The 28,000-nt window shown below is 50.9% G+C and overlaps 1 protein-coding gene across 6 annotated transcripts; it reads left to right on the top strand.

The window, feature by feature from the left end:
* The first annotated feature begins 1 nt into the window (after position 1).
* Positions 2 to 28,000, top strand: PRPSAP1 (phosphoribosyl pyrophosphate synthetase associated protein 1). Of its 6 annotated transcripts, XM_082066806.1 has the most exons (14): positions 2 to 227; positions 417 to 559; positions 6,996 to 7,172; positions 7,502 to 7,926; positions 8,936 to 9,049; positions 14,799 to 14,851; positions 15,768 to 15,834; positions 18,821 to 18,993; positions 19,375 to 19,490; positions 20,176 to 20,231; positions 20,732 to 20,877; positions 25,921 to 25,991; positions 26,655 to 26,801; positions 27,468 to 28,000. In XM_082066806.1, the coding sequence occupies exons 5-14, from the start codon at positions 8,967 to 8,969 to the stop codon at positions 27,624 to 27,626; spliced, it is 1,071 nt and encodes a 356-aa protein (XP_081922932.1). In that variant the 5' UTR covers positions 2 to 227; positions 417 to 559; positions 6,996 to 7,172; positions 7,502 to 7,926; positions 8,936 to 8,966; the 3' UTR covers positions 27,627 to 28,000. The 6 variants fall into 6 exon arrangements, with proteins under 6 accessions (XP_081922932.1, XP_081922933.1, XP_081922935.1 ...); XM_082066807.1 differs by lacking the exons at positions 2 to 227; positions 417 to 559; positions 6,996 to 7,172; positions 7,502 to 7,926 and adding an exon at positions 8,147 to 8,294; XM_082066809.1 differs by lacking the exons at positions 2 to 227; positions 417 to 559; positions 6,996 to 7,172; positions 7,502 to 7,926 and adding an exon at positions 8,392 to 8,458.

The following is a 28,000-nucleotide window of genomic DNA, read 5'->3' on the forward strand; positions in this document are numbered from 1 at the left end:
CACGCCGAGAGTTGTGGGGGGACGTCCCGGGGCTGCCCCGAGGCCCCCCCGCTTCCGCCTGCCTCAGTTTCCCCAAGCGCCGCCCGCTCTCCGGGGCAGGGCTGCGGTCGGCGGCTCCCCGCGGGTGAGCCGGGGGGGGACCCGGTCTGCCCGGCTGGAGCAAGACCCTGCAGACACGGGGCAAAGCGACACCGTGGGTTTGCCGTGAGTGGCTCTGCCCTGCCGGGGTGGGTGTCTGGCGTGGATGCTCCCACGGTGCGCGGCTGGCACAGCACCCACCCGCGGTGGTGCCGAGAGACCAGTGGCAAAGTGCGGGGCAGCAGCGTGTCCAGCAACGCACAGATAGGCACTGGCTGAGTCCCCTGACCCCCACGCTGGGCTGAACAGCATTTAACACCGTTTCTGCATCTCTCCAGCTGGAACAGGGTGAGAGGAGCAGAGCGGGTGTGTGAAGAAATCAAGGCACGGTGAGGGCTGAGGCGGACAGCGGGCAGAGAACACCTCCAGGAGAGCATGGAGGAGGACCATGTCCTACCCATCACTGGTGGCTCACCAGCAGGTATCTGCGGGTTGGAGGGTGCTATGGGCATGGAGCCCCATAGAGGGGGGTGGGCTGTGCTATGAACCCCACCTCAGGGCACAGAGCGCTGGGGACAGGGCCCTGGGGACCTGCCCGGAGGGTGCCAGCACAGCTGGGAGCCGCTCCATGTCTGTGACGGCTGGCAAAAATCACTGACAGCAGCTTTTGATGGCACCAGGACTGAGCTCACCCTCCCGAGGGGCTGCTGGGCTCCAGGGGGTCTGGCCCAGCCCAATAAGGATTTTTTTGGCCAAGCAGTTTCCCCTGGATATATCTCTGCTCCATGTGCTGCAGCTGAGCCTTTGCGCTCTTTAGGCTCAAACCAAAACAAAGCTGAGCCTCTGCATTGGGAAGCGGGTGATAAGCACTTGGACAAATGCCATGGGAATGGTAAGGCAGACACAGAGTTGCCCCAGTGCCTCCCTCCTCCTCCCCGGGCCTTCCTCACCCCTTCCTCAGCCCTCAGACCACCCTTTGTGCCAATACTCATGCGGGTTTTGCTGGGCCAGCAGCAGCCTGAGACCCTGTAACCTTGAGCTCACACCCTGGGGAGTCATCGCTCTTCACACTTACAGCAGTTTAATTAACAGTGAGCCCTCAGCCCTCTGTCCCCACTTAAACCTGCTGGAACTGGCCAAAAGTTGCAGGAACGGCACAGGACGACTGGCTGGGTGAATAATATGGTTCAGTCTTGCTTTCCCAGAGTGACCTAAAATGAGAGCTTAAGTGCCATGATTTGGAGCATCGTGCTTTCCAAAAAGACTTCCCTGTGTGCTGTGGGTTCAAATAGATGCTTAGAGCGGGAGGCGGGAGAAGACCCCCTCCCAGCCATTTGCTGGCTGATGCTTTTGGCTGGAGAACAGCAGCACCTGCAGCCAGTTCTGGGTGAAATTTGGATATGGTCACTTCCCCAGCCACTGCCGTGCCATGGTCCAGCGTTTGTAAACAGCCCCGAGATCCTCAGCAAGGTGTCATGGGAGGAAATAGCTGGATGCTGGCGATGCAGCGTCCTGACCTGCTCCTCACCCTTCCTGGTGACTAACCCGCTCCCCATTTCCGCCCAGGAAGGCACGAGAAGTGGTGGGAGGATGTGGGAGCAGCTGTCTCACTGCTGCTGGCAGGTGCCACGGGACAACTTTGGGCTCTGTCCTCACCGCGCTACATCCGTCTGTGGCCCCGCGCCAGAGGGATCCCCCTCACCCAGCCCGTGCTTTAAATAGGAGTCGAACGCCCAGCCGGGCTGTGTTGTCCACTGCCATGCTGTGAGCTGGGGAACGGGACTGAGAGCGGGTTCATTGCAAGCTGTGGGAGCCAGTGATGCTGCAGCACTTGGACATGGAGCGGAGGGATGGGGACGGCCGGGGACGGGAGATTAGGGGGCCACAGCCAGGTTGTTCTTGGGTGGGGAATGGGACCAGCACAATCACAGCATCCGTGATGGCTCAGGACACCCAGGCAGAGCTTTTCTGCCTTGGTGCTGGTCTATGGGGACTTCACGTGAGCCAATCCTGATGCCACACGACCCTTGGCAGATGCCTGCTCTGTGCCACGGCCAGCCCAGTGCCCACCACCGGTCCCTTTGCTCTCTGCTGATTTGACCCAGTCCTGCTCAGGAGCTACTTGTTTGCCTCCAGACGTGATGTCTAATACGGAAGTGGGATCACTTCCGTCACCGCTCAGTGCTGATAAACAGTTGTTTGGGGCTATCTTAATTAGGAGAGCCTTAACGAGCTCCCTTGACCTGACCGGCAGCCTGGCAATGTGCTCAGCAGCCGGGGGTCCCGTGCCGTGGGCAGGTGTCTGCCCGTCGGGTTTGTCCTGATCGGCTCCATTCCCGCCCGTGCGGTGCTGCAGAGCCCGTGTGCGTGGGAGGGCGGCACGGGGACATGGTGTGGGGATGTGGCACGGAGCCAGCATGCCAGTGGGGACAGCTGGTGGTGAATCCCCCCACATCCTTTCTCACTGCACAGGGGGCTCACCCAGGGCACAGGGCGTCTGGTTCGGCAATGACCACAGAGGGCACCAGGCTTCAAGAGCAAACACCCCTCAAACTCCTCTCCTGGGAGGGCTCGTGGGGCACCCCAGACCTCACAAATGTAATTTGGAAGGGAAGGCTTGTACATCTGGCGTGCTGTGCCCTGGGCCCCCTGGAGAAGGTGATGGATGCTCTGTGTTTGGGGAAACTGAGGCAGAAGCAGCAGACAAGGTTTGCCTTGAGTTGTGCAAGAAACCAAGGGTTAAATATGGCAATTAAAGACCCCCTCAGGTCCCTCCTGCCCCTGAGCTCTTCCTGCTCCTGCCCCCAGCTGCCAGAGGAGCTGGTCCCCCCAGGGAGCATGTCCTGGGGGAAGAGTGCAGAGAGCCTGGGGGCTCTCCGGCCCTGCCATAACCATTTGTTCCCCCGGCCGCAGCACAGACCTGGGGCTCTCTGTGCCAGCGCAGGCTGGGATTTCAGGCTCCCGCTGCCTACACTGGGCAGCCTCATGGGAGGAGTGCAGAGGACACAGCTCTGCTGCAAGATGAACCACAGCATTTCACTTCGAGGCTCCTCCGGATCCCTGCCCTCTCTGCCGCCCAGGGATGGGAACGGGAAGGGGATGCACTCATCCCAGATCCATCGCTTTTAGCATCGTTCCCACTGCTGAAGGTACATGTCTCAAGGTGGAGCCAGAAATAGCGCAGCGCTGCGCTGCATCGGGGCTGGCAGGGCTGCAGGGTTTGGCAGGGGGACAGGCACCGACTGCAGCAGTGGGAACTTTCCAGCCAGCGCCTGCAGGAGAAGCCAGTGCAGAGATGGAGATGTTTTGGGGTAGACGGAGCTGTTTTGGGGTAGACACAGCAGTTTTGGGGCAGACGCAGCCCAGGGACTGCGGCTCAGCCCCTCTCAGCCCCCAGCCATGGGGGCTCACAGGGAACAGTCACCCTGCATCTCCCCAGGGAGATGCTGTTGCTGACACAGGGGACAAGCACCGAGCAGGAGGGGACAGAAATAACAGAGGTATCTCCTGGAGGAGAGCGATTGGGATCACGTCCCACCTAGATGCACAAGCCGGGACATGGGTTTTGGGTCTGCCACTGATTTGCTGCAGGACTCTGGCAAGTGACCACACCCTAGGTCTCTGTCTCCATGACCCATGGGCAGCAGGTAGCACCCACAACCCTGGTGTCATATGGGGCCCAGGCTTCTCAGCCTCTGAGGAGCTGCAGGTTACAGCAGCTCCTAAATCACAGCTCGGTGACCCACTATGGGCTGCTACCCAGCCCCGACTCTCAGCTGAGCTCTCCACGGCCGCTGGCACAGCCCAGGACCACAGGGCTCGCCTGGAGAGCCCTGGACAACACTGGCAAGCTGGGCTCATTCCTCTCAGCTGACGAATTACTCAGAAATGTTTCCGAGGTCAGGCCTCCTACAGGGAAACACTCCCAAACGCTCCACGAGAAGCTGCTGAGTCTGGAATAACCACACACCCCACTCGCTCAGCCGAAAAGTCACCCCGATGACTTGCCCTGGCGTCAGAGGGATTGAGGCCCAAGTGCTGCTGTTTGATCTCCGCCTTAGCTGGAGGAAGACAAATTTTAGGCTGTTGCAGGGTTTTCACCACTTCCCAGTAGCGGTTTCCTGCTCTGATGTGAGCAAAGGCATTTTTGGGAGGTGAGTCAGCGGCTGCAATGAGAACCACCTGGGAGACTTGATCCGGTCCTGGGATGAGCGGGATCCCCACCGCGGTGCTCGGCGCCTGCGGGCAGCATCCCCGGGGCAGAATTACTGATGGGGACACTTGTCCCACATGTCTGGCCTGGGTAAGAAGAAGAGGGGTTTGGTGCTGTGGTTCCCATGGCTTCTCCTCCCTCGCCGGTCTGGGATCAGCGCACTCCAGCCACTCCACCCGGGCTCCAGGGAGAAACTTGGTAAAGGAGAAAAGGGCAAAACTTCATCCAGCTCTGCAGGGAGCTCCTGACAATGTCTGTCCCGCCCTGGTGCTGTGTTGGTCCCATGCCCCAAAGCCCCCCAGCATGGACAGGGCAGCACCGAGGGTCTGGTTTTCTCCGGGGGGAGATGGAGCTCTTGGCAAAGCTGAGAAACTGCCCTCCTTGCTTGTGGAAATTCAACAAATAAAGGCAGTTCTTGGTAAAGGAACCTCCCAGGTTTTCCCTGCTAAGCTTTACCATTTTTTGCTATTAAAAATGTGTGAGCCCCTGCCCGCCCGCTTCCAACATTACTCAAACCCCTCTGCTCAGCACAAAACTGCATCACAGCCAGCAAGTGAGACTGAGCCTGGATAAGCTTTTTCGAAGGAACTAAACCTGCATAAAACTGGTGCTGTTCCCTGACCCACCCTCCTAATCCTGCTCGGCTGATAATGAAATAATAAAGGGCAGCAGAGCCTTGCTCTCCGCGCTGTGGGGGAGGTTTCCTCTGCGTCTGTATGTGCTGGGAGCTGGGGTATTAATTGCTCCCCAAGTAAACAGAATCGCTTCTTTCTTCTCCTTTGCCTGGCTGTAAAACCAGGTGTGACCCTCAGCCTGCAGAGAACGCAGAGTCACTCATTTTTCCAGGAGGATGGTTGGATGTTGCACTGATAACAGCCGTGATCTCTGCCCTGGTTCCTTGGGGGCTGATTCTGACCCTGCAGCCATCCTGGTTGGACCCATGGACCCATTCCTGTGGGACCCTCTGGACCATCCTGGTGGGAACCTCAGGGCAATCTCAATGGCACCCCTAGGGCCACCCCGGTGAGGCTGCTGGGCCTCTGCCCACGGGGATGAAGCTGGTGGCACTGGGTGGGCTCAGAAACACAAGAGTGGGGGAGTGTTGGGGCAGGACATGTTGTTGAGCCCCTCCGAGGTGACCGCAGAGGTGCCACCTGGGGTCTGCTGTGCCAGTGGTTGCCCCACAGCAGAACACACAAACTCCTTGCATCTCAGTCTCTGCAGCTGGGAAAGCGAGAGGAGGTGACAACAGGGGCAGGATCCGTCCCCTGCAGGTGGGATGGCTCTGAGCACCCTGCAGGGCAGCAGGGATGAGGACCAGGGATGGTGCTGGAGGACCTGGGGGACAAAGAAGAGGCTGGGGACACTCCAAGCAGCCACAGCATCAGCCCTGGGCTAGTGTGCTGAGGCCCCGAGTAGGAAGGGGTTGAACAGCCCTGCCTTCTCCCACACACCTGAATTGCATTGCAAGCCAGGAGGGAAGTGCTTTAAAAGAGGGAGGCAGCAACAAGTCTCTTCCCCAGGGGCTGGGAAGGAGTTAATGATGTTGAGCACCCTGCACTGCAGCTCCATCCCCACCCTCAGGACTTGTTCCCTTCCTCCTGTCCAAACCGGGGCATCCCTGCTGTCCACATCTCTTGGGGTTTTCCTGCTCCCCTGGGAGCTGCCATTTCTCTGATGGGTGCAAGAGGGACCTCAGGGAACTGCCAGCTCCCCACATCACAAATATAGCCGCCTTTTTTTTTTTTTTTTTTTCCCAGCTTCTTCCTTTTGAAAGACAAAGCCAGCAACTTGTGACAAGCGAACAGCTGTAGCACGGGTGTTGTGACCACTGTCAGATGACTGTCCCTTGCAGGGCAGCGGCAGCTGTTGCTAAACATGCATCTGTGTATGTGGCTGAGGGCGAGCCTGGGTCGGGGTGCCCACGAGGGGGTTCTGGGCTGCCTGGCAAATGGAAGCTGCCAGTTCACCCCAAGCTGCAGGGTAATCACCAGCTTGAGGGCCGTATTAGCATCGCATGCCCGGCTGTGCTGCCTTTGCGGAGGCACAGAGCGGATCCCAGCAGCTGGTGCTGTGAGCTCTCCTCTCACTTATGTGCCACTGGGGACAAGGAGGGATGTGGGAGTGTGTGGCAGGTGCCCCGAAAGAACCAGAAACTTTCAGATCGAGGGACCACTATGGTCATGTATGTGTTCCTTGGTGGACAGACAGAGCCTCTACTGAGAGAAATTTCTAAACCACTGACTGTAAATGACCCCAGCTGAGGTTCAGCTTGGGTGTAAATGGAGCTGCTGAGACCCGCTTCGAGTTGATCAGTGGGTCTTCAGTCAAAGAGTCTCCTCCTTGGATCCTGGGTGCTGTCTAAGGAAACTTCATCGAGGACTGAGAGCCCCTGCCTTACTGGTGAGTGATCATATATTCTGGGTTACCCTTGAGGGTCCTTGTTTTCTGTGAGTGAGGGAATGCACATTTTGAATCACCATTCTCAGGTTTTGGGGATCCCCTGAGTCTGAATTTGCTGTGTACTATTTAGATTCCCCTCACTATCTCGACCCTTTGGTTTACTGAATGTTTGTTGGAGCATAAAGCAATTTTGATTAAGAGAATCACTGGTTAAAGGATTTTGTTTGGAAGAGGTAAAAATAAATTCTGCTTTTGAGTTTGCCATCTGCCTAGCTTGACTTTTCGCATCCTTCCATGACAGAGTGGAGCTAGAACAGCGCCTGCCAGGACAAGGATGGAGGACCTGCTGGGGACAGAGGGGACCTCGAGAGTCACCACCAACCCAGCACGGACCACTGGTCTGGGCTACAGCTGTTCCAGGGCATCCATGTGGAACCCCATGGCCTGATCCTGCTGTGGGAGCAAACCCAGGCAGCTGGTGAGCTGAAAAGGGGGCTCTCCTGGATTATACACCCCATGGGGCTGGTCTTGAGTGATTGTGGAGGGAGATGTGGGGATGGATCCACGCTGTAGGGACAAATACATGTCATCAGGCACAGTGAAGGGAGGCAAGACTGTCCTTACTGGTGCTCAGGAGGTGCAGCTGTGGCACATGGAGGAGACACTGGCGCATTAGTGTCTTATTCACATTGAGGATGGTGTGTCTTAGTGAAGGCTGGAGGGAGACAATCTTTACTGAAGTGTCGGGTGGAAAGGGACCGATGGCGATGCTGCGGCTCCCAGCTAAACACGAAATGTTTCTGACAGGAGTCGTCGCCAGAGGCACCACCATTGTCACGTACCCGAGCGGCTGCACACCCAGAGCAGCCTGGCAGTGGGGAGAGACGCAGCTGAACCAGGGAGACGAGCATCCTCCATGTCTGCGACCTCCCCCCTCAGCCCGGAGATAACAGGACAAGGGATGGCGAAATTACACAGCGGCTTAGGAACTGCTGGGAAAAAACTGTCCCTCCAGGGTGAACAAAGTGATGTGATTCTGGTGATGAAATTAACGCCGTTTGGCTTCCCTGGAATATAAAACGCATTTCTTGGGCCTGGAAGGGTCAGCACGGAGCTCTGGCAGATGGGCTGGAACACAAGTTTACTGCTTATATTAGTCATTTAGCGCCTGCACCCCAGTGGGACTTTGTCCTCATGTCCAAGGAGCTTGGAGGACCTTGAAGAGCCTGATAGTAAGTATTCCCTTGGGAAACGGTGCAAAGAGCAGCTGCAGCTCCAGCAGCACCTTGGGACCGCCATCCCACCGCCGGCACAGCCCGGGGGTCGGGGAGAGCCGTGGGTTCCCGGTTCCCGTACCGCCGGGCTCAGCCCGGACGTCTCCAGCCCCGAGCACCATAGAGCGAAGCTCGAGCGTCGCCGTACGGCTTCCGCCGGCACGGCCGCCATCTTAAGCACGGGCAGTGAAGCCGCCGCACTGAGGCCGTGCCTCGTACCGCCGGGGAAAAGAGGGAGGTGGCCGCGCCGCCAGCCACACTCGGGAAGAGGGCGGTGCATCCCCGGAGGAGGGGGAGTTTACACCGTTTTCACGCCTCCTCCTCAGGTACCGGCGCTGTTCGGGCAATGGCTGATACCCATCTCTGTGCGGCAAGAGCGCGGCCGCTGCGCCCTCACCTAAGATGGCGGCGGGGGCGGTCTCTTCCCGCGGACAAGATGGCGGCCGCGGGCAGCCCCGCTCCGGCCGGGTGGCGGAGCTCGCTTGGCCGGGTGAGGGGACAGGACCTCCAGCCTCGCTGCCTCACAGGGAGCCCCACCCCGCCCCTTTTCCAAACTTCCCGGCGCCCCCTCGACTCTCCCCTCCTTCCCCAGCCAGAGGGAACCCCCTCTGCCCTCCTACCCCCCACCTTGGGGTCACTTGCCCCCTGGTGCCTGAGGTGCCTCTGGGTGAGCGTGGGGCGGGTTTGGGTTGGGCCGAGCCCAGCTCTGGCTCCGGGGGGGATGCTCTGCAGGGAACCCGTTCCCCCCCGGGAGTGCTGCTGTTCCGGTTTATTTTCATATTCGTATTTCCTCCCTCCCGTTTAACCCTGGGCCACAGCAGCGGACCCGCCGAATCGCAGGTAGCGGGAGGGTTCCGCTCCTCCTCCTCCTCCCCACCCCTTTAGGGGCGGTGATAGTGGCGGAGAGGAAGAAAACGATGCCACGGAAGCTGTTGTTGCCTTACAAATCTGTTTTTTCTCACTTCAGAGCTCTGCCGGGGCTGCACGACTCTCTGGCGATGAACGCAGCCAGAAGTGGCTACCGGGTGTTCTCGGCCAACTCCACGGCAGCCTGCACCGAGCTGGCCAAGAGGATCACGGAGTAAGTTCCTTCTCTTCCAAGTTTCTTTTCCCCTCCCCGAGCAGCAGGATCTGTGCAGAGTGGCTGCAGAGGCTCCCGGTGTCCCCCCGCCTTCCCAAGCCAAAGGCGTCTGCTGCAAACACCGTTGCTGGGGAGGTTCGGCAGCTCTGCCCTTTTCCTCTGCAGCGCCAGCTCGTTCCTCCTGATAACTCGGTTGGAGCCAGTGATGAAAACAGACCGTCTGCTTTCTGCCTTTTGCGTCTCTGACGCCCATTTCGATGCTGGAAAGGCGGAGTTGCAGCAAAGGCTGTTAGTTTTGGGGAGGGAGGGGGTGAAACTGGGCTGAACAAACCTCAGCATTTTAACTGCTTTGGGAGATGCTCAGGACTTTCTCTGCTGCTATTTGCAGGGGCAGGTTGGCAACCTCATTTGGTCAACAGCCTCAGTGCTGGGAGAGTGTTGCATGTGCAAACCTGGGTGCAACACCTGCAGTTGCACTGAGCACAGTGGATCAGTTAATCTGCCCTTCAGTGGGGTAGGAAAGGTGGGCAGCACATGCTGACAAAAGAGGATTTAGCTTGGGGATAGAAGTGAGCCCCTTTTTGTCCAGCCCATCAATTGGGGCAGAGTTTGACCTGGACTTGGCAGGGATGGATGCGCTGGGTCCTGCTGCAGGAGGTGTGGAACAGCTGGCTCTGAAATGGGGCTCTTGGCACTCAGAGCAGTGGTGGGTTTCTCCCAGCACTTGATCTTTTGTTCCGAGTTAGTTTGTTTCAAATCAGGGCACCTGGCGTGTGTGCACTCCCAGCTGAAAGCACTTTTCTAAGAGGCAGGAAGCTGTGGATTTGGGGAGCTGTCATCCTGAAGCAGGATTTGGGTTTCCTTTCTGTTTCCTCTCAGCTACAGTTCATGGGAAGCTGCTCTCAAGATTGAGAGGACTAGGGTATGCTTAGACTGGAACCATTACTAAATACAGGTGTGCTGGCACCTTTAACTGCAAGACCATTTTGCTATTTGTCCAGCTAGCTTAACAAACAGCGTTCAATCCTTAGCACAGATGATCTCCATGAAGCTGACTTGGCTGTTTGGCCAGGATTGCTGGTGTTGATGGGGCACGTGGTGGATAACAGCAATGGACTTCTTTGGGTGTGAGGCAGCAAGAGAAACCCTTGTGTTTGGGAGTGGAAAGCTCTTTTTTGTTCATGTATTTTTGCTGTGTTGGGTCAGTTCTGTATCACTTTCCCTTCACTGTACAACTCTGAAAAGAAAGTCTCTCTGTAAAAAAGTTTTGCTGCAGAGATGGGTCATCATTTTACCAGGCTTGTCCTCTTGCGTCAACACTGAACAAAGCTGAAGGCCCCTGGGGATGAGCTCCAAGTTCTCAGGACCGAAAGAGCAAACGAGCAATCTTTATTTTCTGCTCTTTGTCTAAAAAACCTCCCTTTTTTGTAAAGATGTGATGAGAAGAGACACAGAGCAGGCTTCTCCGGGCTGTGTGACGTGCTGCTGTACCCCTGTGCAGGGTTCCCAGGGATGCTCTGAGGGGGAATGACAGCAGGATCCAGAGAGCAACCCCCTGGCTTCCTTTAGGAGCGCAGGGGCTGTCTCAACCCGTTTGTAATCCATCCCTTGTTTTTTCAGGTCACAAAAGATGCGTGACTGCTGGCTGTCCCACTGTGTCACATCCCAGCCCGCGCTTTGCTGGGGAGGTCAGCTGCGCCTCTTAATAGGGTTGGAGCAGTCTTACAAGGGTGAGTCTGTCCTCTAATATTGTGCGTTCTTTTTAAAGTTTTTTTATGACCCTTAGTATGAGTAGTAAAAGAACTTTAAAACAACACACAATATTGGGAGTAGGGCCCCTTGAGTCACTTGTCCATCCAGGCTCTATTGCTCTTTACCTGTAGGTATGTTTAAATCAGTACTCGAGGAGTCCTGGCTTATCCTTTTTTAAAATCTTAGGCCTGTGGAGGAGCAGAGTGACATAAACCAGACATAAAAAAGCTCTTCAGTCTCCTTGCTTCATTTAATGCAAAACTTCCAGAGTTGCTTTCGATTCAGGCTCTGAGCGTGGCATTCTGGCACGCTTCCCATCTTTGCAGTTTCCCATTATGCGTTCTGGTCTGGTTATAGGAGGAATGACTAAATGGTTAATCTAACTTTCACTTTGAGTTTTCGGAGCCTTGGTTTATGTTAGTGTCTGCCAGGGAGGGGAGATGGTTCTTGTTTATGAGAACCAGCTACCTTGTGAAACTTTAAATAATAAAGATGCTCCTAAGATTCAGGACCACTGGAACATAAATAAAAACATATGTTCACTTGTATCTTATAAATTGAGAGGGATATTTTTTTAAGTCTTTCCCAGATGGAAAGAAGACTCCTGCTGTAATTAGGACACTTGGCACCTGATTACAAGCTGCATTTGCAGGGGAGAAAGATAATTTCTGTGACCAGTGCTGGTCCCGGATGGGTCTTGTGTGCTGCTGTGGGGAGGGAGGTCTAGCAAGTCTTTTTAATCTCTGGAGTCCAACAGATGCACTGAGATCTCTCGCTGGCTGCGCTGGGCACAGAGGGCACAAATACTGAATTTGAAACCAGGGTGATGGTTTCTGTGAGTGAGCAGAAGGTGAGCACTGCTTTTGGGAGAGATGGCACGTTAGGAGGACTCTCAGGAGCGTTCCTCAGCTGAAGGAAGGAGCATTTCTGATGGGATGGAGAAGAGTGATGTCAGCCTTCCTCGTTTTGTCTTCCTTCAACAACAACGTCTTTAACGTCTTCTAGGTGCTTGTCACAGTGTAGGAGAAGGAAACACGGCCCAGGCTGGGAGCCCTTCCCAGCAGTACTGAAACATGCTCTGGTGGCATGAAATACTGCAAGTGGACTTGCCTCTTGAATTTTGATTCAGCTAAACATCAAGTCTCTTTAAACTGACCATCCTTTGTCTCGAGAGGCTGGTACAATGGTTTGGCAGCCTTCAGAGGATGTTTTAAAGTGCAGTCTAATACAACCTTGCGGTGTTTCCTAAAATACTCCAGTGTGTCACTTCCTCATTAAACTGTAGGTGACTTGTGGGCTGTTCACATTTAGGCCGTGAATTTGAGACTGATTTTATAAACAGTTTTGTATCCACAGCTCAATATCTTCTTGCTGTATGTTGAGACTGTGGAAAGTCAGACTGTCTTTCCTGGGCAATGGTTACAGATTTTGGATCTATATGAATTTTTACTGGCCAGTTGGTCTGAGTAGGATGTTTAAAGCCATAAACAGAATTTTTCTCTTAGATGTTCTCAGGTCCTAGAGGAGTTGGTTTAGTGACGGAGCTGCTGAGCGGATGGCAGAGCAGAGTGAGGAGCTGGGCTTTTCCCATCAGGAGCAGTGAGTGGTCACACAGAGAAAGCTTGTGTTGAGGTGACGTTAAAAACTTCAAAAGCTGGAGCAGTAATACCTGGATCTGCTGCACCACACTTGGCAGGGCCACATGTCCGGAGCTTTTTTAGAACAGGTCTCAGTTCTGAGGACTGCTGCTCTTAAAAACAAAAATGACACCAAACTGGGTTTCTGTCTCTCTTTGGTGCAGAAAGGAGCTTCCAGAAGTGAACTTCGGCTCTGGTGTCTGCTCAACGCCGGTTAATAAGTGAAATTCCTGTGAATTCTGTAAAATCAGCCGGACTGTTCTCCAGCCTTAAATGATTTAGAATCAGTAAAAGCCCCCGTGTTCCTGTAGCCAAATACTGCACCACACAGCACAGCTTTTGTTAATGGAGCTCATCTTGCTTGGAGATGTGATTTATCTACAGGACCTAAAGTATTATTTTTGCAAGAAGCAGCTGTATCTGGAGGCGGGGGGGGTGTGCTCTAGGTTACCTGTAGTTGCAGCCTTTCCTTCCCTTGTGCAGATGTGCCCATGTGTGCAGACAAGTGGTACGATAATTGTGATTCTGCCCCCAGGTTCAACAAACTGAGCTGTTCAATGTCCCCTTTTCCATCAGGGAGCAAACTTATGTTTGTGATTCCTCATTTCAGCAGCACAGAAACCGCATTGCCGCTGTGTGGTCCGAACCGTGGAGCACTGGGCTCTGCTTTCTTCTTGCCGGCTGCATCCTCGCAGAGCATCACAAACCTCCACCAGCTGTGTTTGCCACCTCTTAGCATTGGAAGTGCCGCCCTCCAAGGGGTGTTTTGCTGAGATATGTCCAGATGGACTCTTTCTGAAGCTTTCCCTCCTTCCATGAGACGCAGGGTTGACCAAGACTGCTTGCACAGCCTCGTTAATGGACTTTTTTTCTATTTAGTGAGGTGGGAATGTGTTGTCTGCAGTGAACGGGGCACACATGCCTCCAAAGGGAGCTTGCAAGGCTTGCCGTGCAGTTTTGGAGGAACAAGTGTGAGTCATTAGACATTTCCCCCCACACATGGGTTTGTTTTGTGTGTGTGTGTGAGATTGTTGAGCTTGTTTGGACTTGGACGCCTTGGCAGGGATTAAGCCAAAGCTTAGTTGTTGCAGATGCCCGATTATCATCAGAAAGACAGCGGGATCCCGATGGGCAGTGAGAACTTGAGGGATCCCATCTGCAAAACTCACCTGGGTTAGAGGTTTGGGTGTTTCCCTGCCCTGGACTGCAGGGTCCCCAGGTGATGCCACAGTTGGTACCTGTACCAGTTACAGTCTCGTGTGTATGATTCTCAATGTGCTCATTTACTCACCACCCCCAGCCGTGGCAAAACGTGTTGCCAGACACATTATGGGGAACGCGTGCGTGCCAAATACGCACTTTGTATGCAAATATATTGCATTGCATTCGAGTGTCTGTTACCGCAGCTGTCCCGGCCATGCTTTCCAGGCCAGCTCCAGCGTGCGGGCTCGCAGCTGAGTCCAGCAGCATGCCAGGGTCGGCCTGCCTCGCTCATTTACTCCTGGAAAAACAAATCGTTGTGACAGCTGAAGGACAAGGCTGAGTCTGTGGCTGTGGAGATGCGGAGAGACCAGGGGAAAGCCAGTGACAAATGTGGGCTTTTCATTTGGGGTTAGTCCCGATGCACATAATTTTGGCCTGTGTCCAGGTAAATGCAGTTTATATGCAGACAGGAAATTGCTGCCGTAATCAACGTGTTGAACAAAGGTATTTCGGAGTCAAAATACTAATGGATTACTTGTCAGTACAGTTAAATACAGAAGTGTCACCTGAGGGAATAGTCTGCCTTTTGGAGCCTTTTAAAATGCTCCTCAAAAGGAGTATTTCTTATATAAGAAATAAAAAGGTGAGTGACTGTAATCTTTGTTGTGATGAATGTTGTAGGTTTGACATTTGAGAAGAGGAAGGAGTAATTTGAAAAAGCTTTTTGAAGTTTACGACTTGAATTATTTTGGAAGGAAGGGGAGAGGGGAGAAGAAAGACGTGGGAGTCAAAAAAGTCACTCAGTTGCCATTAATCAAGTCTGACTAAATCATTAATGTTTAGCTCCACAGCAGATCCACCTAAGGTGGCATTGATGTCAAGATGTCCTTTGCCGTCAGGAATCACAGCTTATGATCAGTCATACGAGGACTGGCATCGACCTGCTACAGAGGAACATGTCCTGGGGTCTGTCCCAGGGCCCTCGGGGGGAAGGACACCCCAGGGAAGGGGCGGCTGTGTGGTTCTGCAGCCAGGGGCACTCTGCTCCCTGCTAGGCAGGCAGTGCTGTGGTTTGTTGGTGTGTAATGTTTGGTCAAATCTCTGGTTTGGAAGAACCGCTGGGTTCTTCCATTCCTCATTTTCTTATTTCTCTCCAGGCGTCTAGGTGCTGAGCTGGGGAAATCTGTGGTGTACCAGGAAACCAATGGAGGTAAGAGGAATCTTTACTATTTGCAACTGTTTGAGGTAATCTTAGAAATACCGGGTAGCTCCTTCTGCCAAACCTGTCGAATAAGTGCAGCGATTCAACTGTGATTGCTCCTGCTGTGACTGGCAGTGCTAAAGCTCCGTGTCTGACCTTAGACAAAGCAGTTAAATGTGTTCCTTGTTTTCCTGTTGTCTTGTTTGTCAATCAGCTGATTCTCCTCTAAAGGAGGGTCCTATCTGCTAGAGAATCTTACACGCCCTTGTGCTTAGCAAGACATTTCCCAGGTTTAAAAGCAATGGCCTGCTTTCTAAGTGTCTGCCTTGCAAACTTTTACAGGATCCTCTTCTTCCAGCCCTCCCCTGCCACAAACAGTTTACAGCTGCCCTAGCAAGGACCTGTCCTCTTGCCTTAAAGAGCACGGATTCAGGGCTGTGCTGCGGAGCGTGCCTCTTGCAGCTTGCTGTTGTCATTAAACGTAGGAGGTGTCTGTTTTGAGATGCTGGGCTAAACCACAAGGCTACTGGCTAATGGGTTTCACTGGCTAAGAGTCATTGACTGTTTTGAGACATCAGTTATTGTGTTTGCAAGAGACTAGAACCAGAGAGCTGATATGCGTGAGAGGAAGGGCTAGAAACGGTGTGTGCTTGGCATGAGGATCTATGGTAGTGCTGCGGCTCTTACAGCCAGAACGGGCCACGCGGTGTGAAAGCTGCTCTGGTGATGGTCGGGTTGGTGTTGGGTTCGTGCCGGTGTGAGCTCACTGCCCTTTGGGGTCAGCTGTAAATCGGGTTGCTTGCTACAAGGTCTGAAGTGCTTTGCTGCACAGCGCGTCACTCTGCTTTCCGCTGAGTTATGCTGTGTTATCACTGTATGCCTGATGTTTGGAAACAAAACTGACTGTGCTTTCAATCCCCTTCAGAAACAAGAGTTGAAATAAAAGAATCTGTCCGGGGACAGGATATCTTCATTATACAGACAATCCCCAGGTAAGGGACGGTTTCACAGCTGTGATATGCTTTGAATTTCTGGCTCACAGATGGTTCGATAGGTTTTCTCACCATTAGCCAAGCTAGCAGAAGGGAGCCTGTACACAAATGATAACTGCAAAATGACCAGCTATGAGCAGGAGAGATGCTGTTTTCAGAGATGAGGTATTGATAGGACGTCTTTTGCACAGTTAGCAAAACAAGGATATTCCTGCTCTGGTGTCTTTTTCAGGTGACCAAATTCTGCTCAGATTTTGGTGGTCACAAAAACTAGTAAGTACCAGAGCTCAAGCAGACAGCAGAATACCCTGGAAAGAGAATTTTTTTCTTGCTGAAGAAACAGAGCCCAGTGAGAATTGAATTTTATTCCCTATTTGTAATGCTTGGCCTCTTGTTAAAGAAATCAGTCGGACCACAAGATCAGGTTGCTCACCTCTGGGATTCCTCTTGCAGGCTGAGACATTTTCCTAGAGCTCATCTCTCTCCAGAGAGATGCTCCAAGTGTTTCCTCCCTCGGGGAGCAAGCAAATCACTGCAAGATGGAGACCCACTGAATCAGGTTTATGTTTTGTGTGAATAGTGCCACGGTGTTGTCTGTTGTGAGAGAGTTCTCTGAAATCACTTGTAACTGAGAGCCATGTAAGCAAGAAACAGAGAAGGTATTCAGAGTGATAACTTGTAGTATTAGGGACAGCAATAGTTTTGGGAGGAGAAAATCTCCCCTGATTTTAATTTGTTGATCCCCTTGTTTTTTTGTAAGCTGAATTCAGTGATATGGGCTAAGAAATGGGTCCTTTTTAGCCAAAATGTTCAGGACCCTCCAGGCGAGGAGCCACTGTTGTGCAGCCAAGTAATCTTTTATTCTTAAGCTGCAGCTGTGCCTTGCTGCATTGCTCCAGAGGACAGGTTCAAGGGCATCTCTGTTTTGCTGTGGGTTTCAGCTTTGCAGGAGAGTAAAAACAACAACTGTGGTGATTAATCTGAGGATTGGACTTCCATGCTCGGTAGCAGTTTGAAAAGCAAACAAAATATTAGGACTTAGTAGGAAAGGAGTAGAGAGCTAAACAACCTTGTTATGCTGCAGTGTGAATTCTCGGCCTGCATCTTAAATGCACGGAGAGAGAACAGAAAGACCTGAGTATTTGATATTTGATAGAAGCTCCCTGTCCAAAAAGCCCACAGCACAACTAAACCAGTGACAAAGACAAGTATCTTCCAGGACTGTTGGTGTGTGGACAAGCGTTCATATGAGTGAAAACCAAATGGCTCATGTTTAGACTGTAGAAAAACAAAGTAGTTTTTCTCCTTCAGTAACTTGTCCATCAGCGTAGCTGCCAGCATCCCGCAGCAGCACCAGGACTGCTGGTGCCCTTTGAAATCACTTTCTCCCAGGAGCAGTCTGGTGCTCTATCTGCTTTCCATGTGAAAAAATATATATACATGCATTTTTTTTAAAGTAATTTGAAAAATAGTGATGGAAAATATTGAATTTCTTGGATGACCTTTAAATAGGCTTAAACTTGGCCACTTTGTTTTTACACAACACTGATAGCAGCATCTTTTTCCTCTCTCGCGGCCCCACTGGCACAGCTAAAACACCAAAGGGAAGAAGTGGCTCTTTGTCTGCTCGTTGTCCTACGTGGCAGGGGCTTTGTTTTATGTAATTCTTGGCTTGGTGCTTCGGAGCTAACAAAGCTTTCTTGTGTGCAAACAACATTGTGCGCGAGGGCTGGGGGCAGCGGGAGAGCAGAGACCCGGGGCACTCACAGCTGAAGAAACACAAATGGAGGTTGATTTCTGAAGGGAGGGGGACCGGTGGAGAAATGGGGATGGTTAGAGGTTTGTCATGGGTCACACACAAACGGAGGCTCAGGAAATGGTATCTGAGCTCTGCGGGAAGCCCTCCCCAGTGGTCAGGAGGAAGACGGGTCCTCGAGCATCTTTCAGCTGCTCTGTGCTTATTCCTTTGCTGCTTGGGGAAAGATGCCCCGGTCAGCCCTGCTCGTCACCTCCAGGGCTGAGCCACCCCTGTGTGACCCTCCTGGGGACCACGCTGGGGACGTGGAGTGTCATTTGAGGCTGTGCTGAAAGCTGCCAAGCAAGGGCATCTGTGCTGTGCAAGGGTTCCCTGTCCCGCTGTCTCCTCTGAAGTGGATGTTCTTCAGTTCCCAAATGGTCTCGAGTCAGTTTGTGAGGATGCAGACAGGGCTTGGCTTTTTCCACAATGAATTCAGGTACAGATTAACACGCTCCTGCAGGGCCACTTCAGCCATGATTGTCAAGCTAACTGAAAATGGGGTTTTATGTGTATTCCTTGCTGTGGTCTGTAGATATGTTCTGCCAACATTGCTTGTTTTTATTTTTCTTGCAAGTGAAAGTCATTTAGCATTTACTATGCTGTTGTTCCATCTCTAGATAGATAGTTCCATCTAGATAGATAGCTAGCTAGTGTGGAGATGCTGACCTCCATCAAAATGATGTGTCTGGAGTTTGCACTGCTCCAGAATGCAGTATTTCTTAAGGCAGGAAAAATAACCTGCCTTACATTGTTAAGAATAAAAATACCCCAATAAATCCAGCGTGGGTGAAGTTGCACTGGCTGCATGTGTGCTGCTTCTTTAAAAGACTATTTTATTTCAAAATGCACTGCATGAAGTGACATTTGTTCCAACATAAATGAAAAAATGCCTTTTTTGTTATGATGATGAAGGGAAATCATCATACACCTTAATGTTAGAATACAAAATCCAATTCCAGTCTGCAGCTCTCGAGTGCTGGAGTCGTGTCCCATGCATGTAACAGCTGATTGTGATGTGCTGTGGCTTGATGGAAGGAGCTTTAAGATCATGACTTGGGTCTTGCATACATTAGGATAAGATGTAGCACTGTTTGCCTGGAAGTCTGAGGAGAGGTATTGGCTTAAAAGGAAAAGAAGTTGCATTGGGAAAACACCCACTAATTGTGAAATGGTTTTCGAATCTCCCAGGGATGTGAACACAGCTGTCATGGAGCTGCTGATAATGGCGTACGCACTGAAGACGTCCTGTGCCAGGAACATCATCGGGGTCATCCCGTACTTCCCCTACAGCAAACAGAGCAAGATGCGCAAGAGGGGCTCCATAGTCTGCAAGCTGCTGGCATCAATGCTGGCCAAGGCCGGTGAGTGTCACTGGGACGCTGCTGGGCATCCCAGAGGGCGTCTGTCCCTCCGTCCTTCTCCTGCTTGATGTGGGGACGTGCTGCCAAGCCCTTGAGCTGCTTTGGGTGAATCCATTTTCTTCAACTTAATTTTATTTCTTTGTAACTTGCACCTGGGGAAGTGGCCTAGAAGTGTCATGTTGAAATACAGTGTCAGCCTAGTGCTGGAACTTACCGTGTGCCTGTTTCTCATTATGTCTGTGGAACTTTTTACGTTAACCTGTTTATGCTTGTTTTGTCACATGGCATAATAGTCTGAGTAATAGCTAAAATAGATGTTTGAGGAACTCCAGCCACGTGGGAGTCATCTCGATGAATTGCTATCTTTTTTTTTTTTCTTAGGTTTAACACATATTATCACTATGGACCTTCATCAAAAGGAAATTCAAGGTTTCTTCAGCTTCCCAGTAGACAACCTGAGAGCATCCCCTTTCTTGCTTCAGTATATACAGGAAGAAGTGAGGTTACTCTAGTTCTATATATATCACCTTGTCTTAACTTGTCTTTATGTGATAGCAGCATTGGGCCTCTGCTCATGCGGAGTTTGTGCTGCCAGGCCAGTTGTTCTGTTCATGAATTCTTTCTTAGTGGGTACCTATTGTATGTTCCTCAGGAAAGTGGGAAAATGTTATATTATATTGCATGATTGAACTCTTGACCATAAGCAGAAGATGAGCTTGCTCTCTAGAGTCAGTGCCATTTGAGAGATGCTCTTTATGCTTCTGCCTCTGATCACCTTTTAAATCCTGTTAAAATCCTCTTAAACTGTCTCCCCTCGCCTTTTGTTCTGCGGTGCATGTCTGACTGCTCTGAATTATTGATATAGACTTTGTCTTGGGCTGAGTGTAGGAATGCTGAGCACAGCGGGACGGGGGGCAGGGCATGGAGGTTTTATTTTCCATGTGCAAAAGATGATGATTTGTGTCCACGTGGTGAGAACAAGGCTTCCCCGTACCGGAGAGCGGGTACTGGGTTCAGACCTTCCCCTGCAGACAGAAGGTACTGCAGCTGGTCCAATTGCCCCTCTAGTTTTTTACCACAGAATGAAGATATGGGGCCAGGGAAAGGGAGTGGGTGTGATTCTTCAGCCATGTATCAAATCACAAGAAGGTCTTTACTTTAATAACCTTTTATCACATCCAGATTCCAGATTACAGAAATGCAGTTATCGTAGCCAAATCTCCTGATGCAGCTAAAAGGTAAATGGATGCTTTATTACCTGGTTAAAAGTGACTTGGAAGAGATCTGGGCTGATGGGAAACACGCCAGGAAAAATATGGGAGGGTTGCAAATGGATCAGCGATCTGGGCCATCATCTTTTGTGGCTGGAAATGGGATGGGTGTCTGTAGTGGTGCAGATGGGCAGCTGAATTTTGCAGTCCCAGCCCCATGGGAGTAAACTCTGGAGGTCTCTGCTGCTGCGGAGCTGGGTGGTTCACCTGGGGCCAGGATCACACTTGCTGCATGAGTTCTAGCAGTGCCTGACCACCTCCGAAAGCATTTAGCGTATGGAGGAATGCCTGTGGTGGAGCCAAGGGGTAGACTGGGCTTTGGGGTGTTAGGAGGGATGAAAAGTCACTTCCAGTGAAGTTTCTTGCTGTTGTGCTGTTCCCCTGGGTGCTGTGGGAGCGGCCTGCAGCGCTGCGCTGGGGAGCTGCATCAGCCCCACGTCGTCCTGACCCGCTGTGGTTCTCCGCAGGGCTCAGTCTTACGCCGAGCGGCTGCGGCTGGGGCTGGCGGTGATCCACGGCGAGGCCCAGTGCACGGAGCAGGACATGGACGATGGACGTCACTCCCCTCCCATGGTCAAAAATGCAACGGTGCATCCCGGTCTGGAGCTGCCGTGTAAGATGAAGCTTCTCTGCTTATCTTTGGGCAAAAGAAGAAAAGTTTGATAGGAAATAGCTGTTGGTTTAGCTGTGAAGGTGGAACCAACCTACTGGTAGTTGGACTGGTGGAATTTTTCTAATGGAAGGGTTGATATCAGCGAGTTGTAGAAGGTGGTACAGGGCAAGGTTTTTGTTTAACTCTTTCTGGCTGGGCAGAGTGTCAGCATTGCTCCCGTTGGCTTTGCCCACTCAACAGTGTTGGACTGACAAACCTCTGATAAAGGTGATGCTTTTACAGTGCTCAGCAGCAAAACTTGTCGAGCTCATGAAACAGAAAATAAATACAAAAGCATAACTAAGGTGGGAACAGCCACTGGGACAGGCTGCTGCCCGCAGCGTGGAGGGGAGGGTTGGCCTTTGTCCTCCCCTCCTGCTGCAGCCATTGTTACTGCTGGAGATCTTCTCTGTCTTGAGAGCCTGGTGATCATGTCCCGGTGGCTGTTTTGATGAGGTTTTGCAGCTTGTGTGGCTTGGGCAAACAGGTTCTCTGAGAGCATTGCTAAGCTGCTTTGCATGCTCTTGCCATCAGTTGGTAAGCTGCTGATTTGGGAGCACAGAGCAAAGCAAAAAGGAGGAAATCTGTATTTTGGGAAATGCAGCACTCTTAGGATTGTTCATATTCCTGCAGCAGCAGCAATCCAGCAACAACAGTAAAATCAAAACGCAGCTCCCTTTTGGAGAATTTTAGCTTTTTTAGGGGGATGGTGGTAGAACAGAAATCATGAGTGCAATGAGTGTGGCTGAGAACTGATGGTGAGAAAGGATCCGAGTAGCTGTGGGTGGTAAGATGTCCATCCTGCAGCTAGACTTCATTCTACTGACAGTGGCTGGGGCTACTGATAAGAGTCTCCTCTTGTTTGGAGTTTAGGGAGAACATCCAACCACTGTGTGAGGAAGTGAGGCTGCAGGCATTGTACATTACCCCAGTCATCGCTCACCATGATACAATCAGTTAAACGATGCTTATGTTGCTGGTGAAGCTCCTCCTGGACCTTGGGGGCAGGCAGGAGTTTGGCAATGAAGTTTGGGACGTCACCTTGATTGTTCCCCTTCTGATGAGGGGATTTTTCCAGCAAAACAGGAATTTGCACAGTTACTCTTGGCCTTTTCTTTCCCCTGCTCCTTTGAAGAGGACACTGTCCTCCAAAACATCACCAGCTGACATTTGCCTGGACAGGACATTGATGTGACTGTATTTTTATTTACAACTGTGTCACTTCAAGGAAGCTCAGCTGTAGGAGCTTGTCCCATAAATGGTAGCTCATACAGAAATGTGCCCTTGTCCAATTTAGTTATTATTCCAGTGGAAAAATGTTTTCAGTCCCCAGCTATCCACACATTAACTAATTTGCTGTGTATCACCACTTCCTTATTTTATCTCCTGCAGACACTCAGCACTTGACTGATGACATTAAATTCCTGCATGGCTGAGGCATAAGCGTAAAACAACCAAGCTGTGGCTTGGTAGCTGTTGGGGGTGAGATGTGGGGTGGGTTATGGGGTGAGCTTGTCCAGAACTCTCAGCAGAAAGCTGCTTTTCTTTCCAGTTTTCTAATCTTAGTGGATACTTGGTTCTGAGTGAGTTTTGGGCGAGCTGGGCTCTGTTACTGGAGGTGCAGAATACCAAGGTGATGTCTGTCTAAAAGCAGCCTGAGCTTCTCCTGCGTCCTGGTTGTGTCGCAAGCTCTGCGGGGAACTGCTCTGCCAGACAGGCGAAAATGCAGCTGGGTCAGGGACGGCAGTGCTGGGAGTCTGCACTGACCCTCTGCGCTACGGCTCCGCTCTTGTCCGATTCAGTTGAAAAGTGTCTTCTCCTCTTGTGTGGCACATGAAACAAACCCCCGGATCCGCTTTTCCTGCTGCGTGAACTGTCACCAGCAATCCCGGTGCTGTTAAGTGCCGATGGCAGAGTGATGCAGGGCTCAGCTGTGTCCCCGTGGTGTCTGCGAGCGTTAGGACACACGCTACTCGCCCAGAGCTCTGTGCTTCCTAACGCCAAAACTGGCCAGAAAAACCTCCAGTTCTCAGAGTAGAACCGGTCTCTGGGTCTGCTTGGTCACAACAGAAAAATGCCCAAGGTGCTTCTTAAAATGCTGTGCTAAAGCGGCTGCAAGAGCACACGTCACTGAAAACCCAGAAATTGGAGCCTTTGAGAGGGGATGTCAGTCCGAGGTGATTCTCTTTGTGTCTCGGAGCTTGCAGCTGGCTTGGGGCTGTGCTTTAACAAATGCATGGGGGCTCTTTGCGTGTTTCCTCCTCCTGGAGAAAAGGAGTGGAGCACCAGCTGTTCAACCATTTCAGTGGATTTGGAATTTCAGTGATTCATGCGGATAGCTAATGGTCTGCTCCAAACCCAGAGCCCAGCAAACCCCCGTGAAGGAAGAGAGTTTGGGTGAAAACTGGAGTGACCATCGGTCTGTTCCTACTCCCTTACGCCCATCTCTTCCCCGTGTTTGGGCGTGCACAGGGATGTTCTCTGTCCTTCCAGGTCTCTCCACAAAACAGTTAATTCTTGAGCAGCCTTTTGCTCATTTACTCTGTTGTAAATGCAGCATTGCTTTACTTGTGATTATCACTTTAATACGCACTGTCAGCTCCATACAGAATTTGTTTTAGCATTCCTTCACCCATTTTTGACTGCTCAATTAAAGCAATAGGTTTATGCACTGGGAGATGCTATTTCTTCATGCCAGTGATCATCTCGCCTTTGGCGTATGTTACATCAGAATGAAAGTGCAGGTTAGAGTGTTTGGCTCATTAACTTATTGCTCCACCACCCTTCAGTGTTCTTCGAGATCCTGTTTTTTTAAAAAAATGGTTTGTTTTTATATCTTTTCTTTATTCCCCACCCCCCCATCCCAGAAGCTACAGATACCATAAGCACCTTTTCTGAGTTTCCAGAAAAAAATAGCAACTCTTTTAACCTAAACTTGTACATATTCCAAGGGGTCACGCCAGGCAGAAGTACACCTGTGGTTTACCCTATTGACATCTTTTGTCTACATACAAATGGAGGTTTTGTATCTGGGAGGAAAATACTCTTTATTGTTCGAATTAGTTTTCAAGCTGCCTTCTTATAGCAGTTCTGACTTGCACATCTTGATATGTCCCAAGATTTGGAAGAAAGAGCAACTGGCTACAATAACTCTTGCCTAAGCTCTTATCTTATTGGAGCAATCAAAGTTCACGTGCGATTTAATGTGGTTGTGCGCAGATCTTTGGCTTGCATTTTTTTTTTTTCTTTTCTTTGCAGAGAAAATTGAACAAGAAAAAGGGAAAACATCTCTTTAGGATCCGGGTAGGTCGACACGCTGCCTACCGTACTTCAGAAATAAAGCAAACTTGAAATACAGCATTTAAAAGCAGACAGGAGATGCGAAGCACTGCTGATGTTGCTAGCTGCTGTGTTAGCCTTTGAGCATAGTGAGGAATCTGCTTCCTTAATGGAATGGGAGGATACTAATTTGCTAAAATTTCACGTGTTTGCCAGTAAATTACTGTTGAATTTGAGCTTCCTAAGGTGTGCTCACCATTGCTTAGAAAAGAGTTTTCCCTAGCCTGGCTGTTTTAAACAGGAATGGTGCTCATCTGGGGATGCACACAGAGGGTGGGATGGCAGCCAGATGTGGAATCCTTTTGGTATTTCACAGCTCCGTCCAGGAGTTTTGTTACTGTCCAAACTAGATAATAAACTAATAACTAACCAAAGCAGGTAGGTAGTGCCTGTAATTGAAATTTATGGTCTGCTTATCTTTTGTGGTGCTTAATCCTAGTTCATTATAAATACTCTCCCTTCTCATAAGAGTGTTTTCCCCTCAGGATTTAGACGTGACTTTGCATTTGATAGGAGACTCAGGAATGGCAGTGCAAGGGAGGCTGGGGAATCTATACTCCGAAGAGCAATTAACTCTCAAGTCCAAGGTAGCTGTGACTTCCACTGCAAAACCTAGCAGTGAGTGATGTAACTTGGGTCAAAACGGAACCGTTGGACACCTTTTGTGCAGTTTTGGTAGGCTGATGGAAAACCGGTCTGTAGGGTGTGCCGTGCATGAGAAGAACAGCTCTGCACCTGAATCTTCGGAGCTGCGGTACAGCTGCTCTGGTCGCGTCCCTCAGTCTGACTCGCTCGCCCGGCTTTGCTTGTGCCGTGAGTGTTCCCAGGCCCTGAAGAGTGTGGCAAGAGCACTGGATCAGCTGTGCAGGACGGCGAGTTCTGTGTAGGATTTTTCTGACCCAGGAGGGCAGAAATCAGCATTCAGACAGGCTTTTTGATGGGCAATGCTGCTTGTTCTCATACTGCTCAAGTGTTAAGTATTATGGCAAAGCAGGTTATCTTAAAGCAGAAAAATATTACTATGTGGGGTGTCCAAAACGCTTTGGTGTTTGAGAGGCATCTGGTGCTGGAATCCTGGCAAGACCTGAGCTTACAAAGAGGAGGGTACAAAGTGTAGGACATGTTGCTGCACTCCCTGCAGAGAGCATAAAACCTGGGGGGTGCAGGTGGGCCAGGTAAGTGTTACAGAATGCTGCGTGTTCCTGTTTGCTGCAGTGCTTAGATCAGCCCAGATTATCACCTACCGACACGTGCGTGCCCACCGCTGTTTTGTTTCCGTGCTGGGAGTTTTGTACGGCATTCACTGGATGAACCAAGCAAGAGGTTTGGCTTATACCGGCCAGGGACTTGCTGTCCGCCAGAGACTTGTTGGTATTTGGTGCGAGTCTGTAGACTGTGTTACAACTGGACACTCTCAGTGCATCTTAGTTCATGTTTCTGTTCTCTTTTATACTGCTATGTTATACGATGTTTTTCAGGATACAAGATAAAGCCTGTTACATGTGTAGTTTTTGCATGAGTCAAACCGAGTGGTTGCTCACTCGGGTGGGTGTCAGGATCATGTAAAGCACGTTTGTGTCTGTGCACCAATGTAAGGTGCAGTTAAGGGCTGAGCCTCTCACGTGGTGGAGCTGACTGACCTGTTCTTTTTTTAATTTTCTTTAGTGATGATGGCCAAGGAGAAACCGCCAATAACTGTGGTTGGAGACGTTGGAGGAAGAATTGCCATCATTGTGGTATGTGTATGATGGGGAGGAGGGGGGGTGGCTTCTTCCCAGCATCTTTTCTTGAGCTGCTTTATCCCAGAGGGCAGGATGGACTGCTGGTGTAGGGGTGGGAACATGATCGTTCCATTGTTCCATTGTTTTCTCCAGTTTTGCTTGGGTCATTTCAGATTTTTGTTGAAAACCCTTTGTACTTCAGCACTTTAAGCCCTGGAATTTCCTTGTTCACTTGAATCTACAAATACCCAAAAAATCCAGGACATGCAGAGAAATATCCTGAAGTGTTTAAGAAGAAACCCAACCAACCAAGCAAGCAAAAAAAACTTGCTGAGCTTTGCGTGCTTTCTGTGCAATGCTGCAGTGTCAGGAATCAACATGCAGCTTCTATCCCCATGCAAAAAATACCTTGCTGAAGATAAGCTTTTTGTGTGTGCACAAGCAGAGACTAATTTGTTTCCAAGACATAGTGTTTGTTTTGCGTGCTGCCAAAAGAGTCTGTAAATTAGGGAAATGGTGCTCACAGATTTAAGTCGTGCACATGGCTACAGCTGGAGTGGCCATGGATCATCTTTTTTGGCTGTGTGCGCAGCCAAAGCTGCAGCACCTTGCAGATCCCCTCCTGCCCTGCAGGCTTGGTGAACTTCTGGTTTTGACGTTCCTTCTGTTTCTTCTCAGGACGACATCATCGATGATGTGGAAAGTTTCGTAGCTGCTGCAGAGATCCTGAAAGAGCGTGGGGCCTACAAGATATTCGTGATGGCCACTCACGGGCTGCTGTCAGCAGATGCCCCCCGTCTCATAGAGGAATCCTCCATCGATGAGGTGCGTCTGCTTTCGGGGCTGTGCTGAAGGGTTGGTGCTGGGGGCCGTGATGATTTAAATCAGAAGCCGATGTTCTTCCCCTGCCACGTAGCTCTTCTCTGAAGTGACTGGTTGCATCAGATGCTTTCAGTTAGCTGGTTCTTCACTGGAGAAAAAAAATAATTTAAAAAGCATGTGTGATTTATAGTTGTTCAGACAGATCTGCCGCTGTGTATGTTTTCTCCCCGATGCACAGATATTAGTCATCCCTGCTGGGATGCTTCCCTGACCGCAGCTGGGTGCACGCGGCTGCTTTCTCACTGTGCAGACCTTCCACCTGCCCCTCTCCACAGCTGACACTGGGCTCTTGGGTACATTGAGAGGACGAGATTTCAAACCTCGCCCCTAGTTAAAAACATGTAGGATCCCGAGATCTAAGTGGGACCCACCTGCCTGTGTGGAGGTGGTGCTTGATGGACCAGCATAACCAGCACTCTACAACAGATTTGACTGTCCTGTAGTGGAGAACATTTATTTTTAATCTATTTTTCTAACATACAAGGATTTCTCCCCCCGAGTGAAACAGCAGGTTTGCACCACTTGTGGAGTTCATCCAGGGTGGCAGCTCAGTGAGGGTGAGCGTATCGGTGGCACAACTAATGGTCTTTTCTTTCTGGCTCTCCGTAGGTGGTAGTAACCAACACCGTTCCTCACGAGGTGCAGAAGCTGCAGTGCCCCAAGATAAAGACTGTGGATATCAGTTTGATTCTCTCCGAAGCCATCCGGCGAATCCACAACGGCGAGTCCATGGCCTATCTCTTTCGCAACATCACTGTTGATGACTAGACCTGGTGCTGCTCCTGTCCTGGCTTCCACAAGAGAAGGAAATATGCATGAAAAGGCAATACCATAAATTATAGGCGTTACACAACTGCTTATTCTTGTAGAAGGGTGAAGGTTTTCAGAGACTTGAGCCATGAGATCTAGTAGAAAAAATTCAACCTGACCAGCACTTTACAGGAGAATAGAAGCGGCTGCTGGCAGTGGGGAGGATTACACCTTAACTGAGATGGAGAAATCAGGTGGTGGTGAATTTTTGAATTGCTTTAATTTTTTTTTTTTTAGTGTGTTATCTCTTGCCCTGTAAAGCGGAAGCAAAGCAAAAAAGAAGTAGCTGTCAGCTGATGAGAAGGGAATAGAGGCTGTTCATTGCTGCGTGT

The sequence above is a fragment of the Streptopelia decaocto genome (assembly GCF_964273445.1).
Source record: "Streptopelia decaocto genome assembly, chromosome: 16".
NCBI lineage: Eukaryota > Metazoa > Chordata > Aves > Columbiformes > Columbidae > Streptopelia > Streptopelia decaocto.

Bases quoted from the DNA above. Each gene is read 5' to 3' on its own strand.
- PRPSAP1 (XM_082066805.1), top strand. From the start codon at position 8,886: ATGCCACGGAAGCTGTTGTTGCCTTACAAATCTGTTTTTTCTCACTTC. The intron at 9,050-14,798 runs GTAAGTTCCTTC...ATTTCTCTCCAG, and splicing joins CTGGCCAAGAGGATCACGGA to GCGTCTAGGTGCTGAGCTGG. The intron at 15,835-18,820 runs GTAAGGGACGGT...CGAATCTCCCAG, and splicing joins ATTATACAGACAATCCCCAG to GGATGTGAACACAGCTGTCA.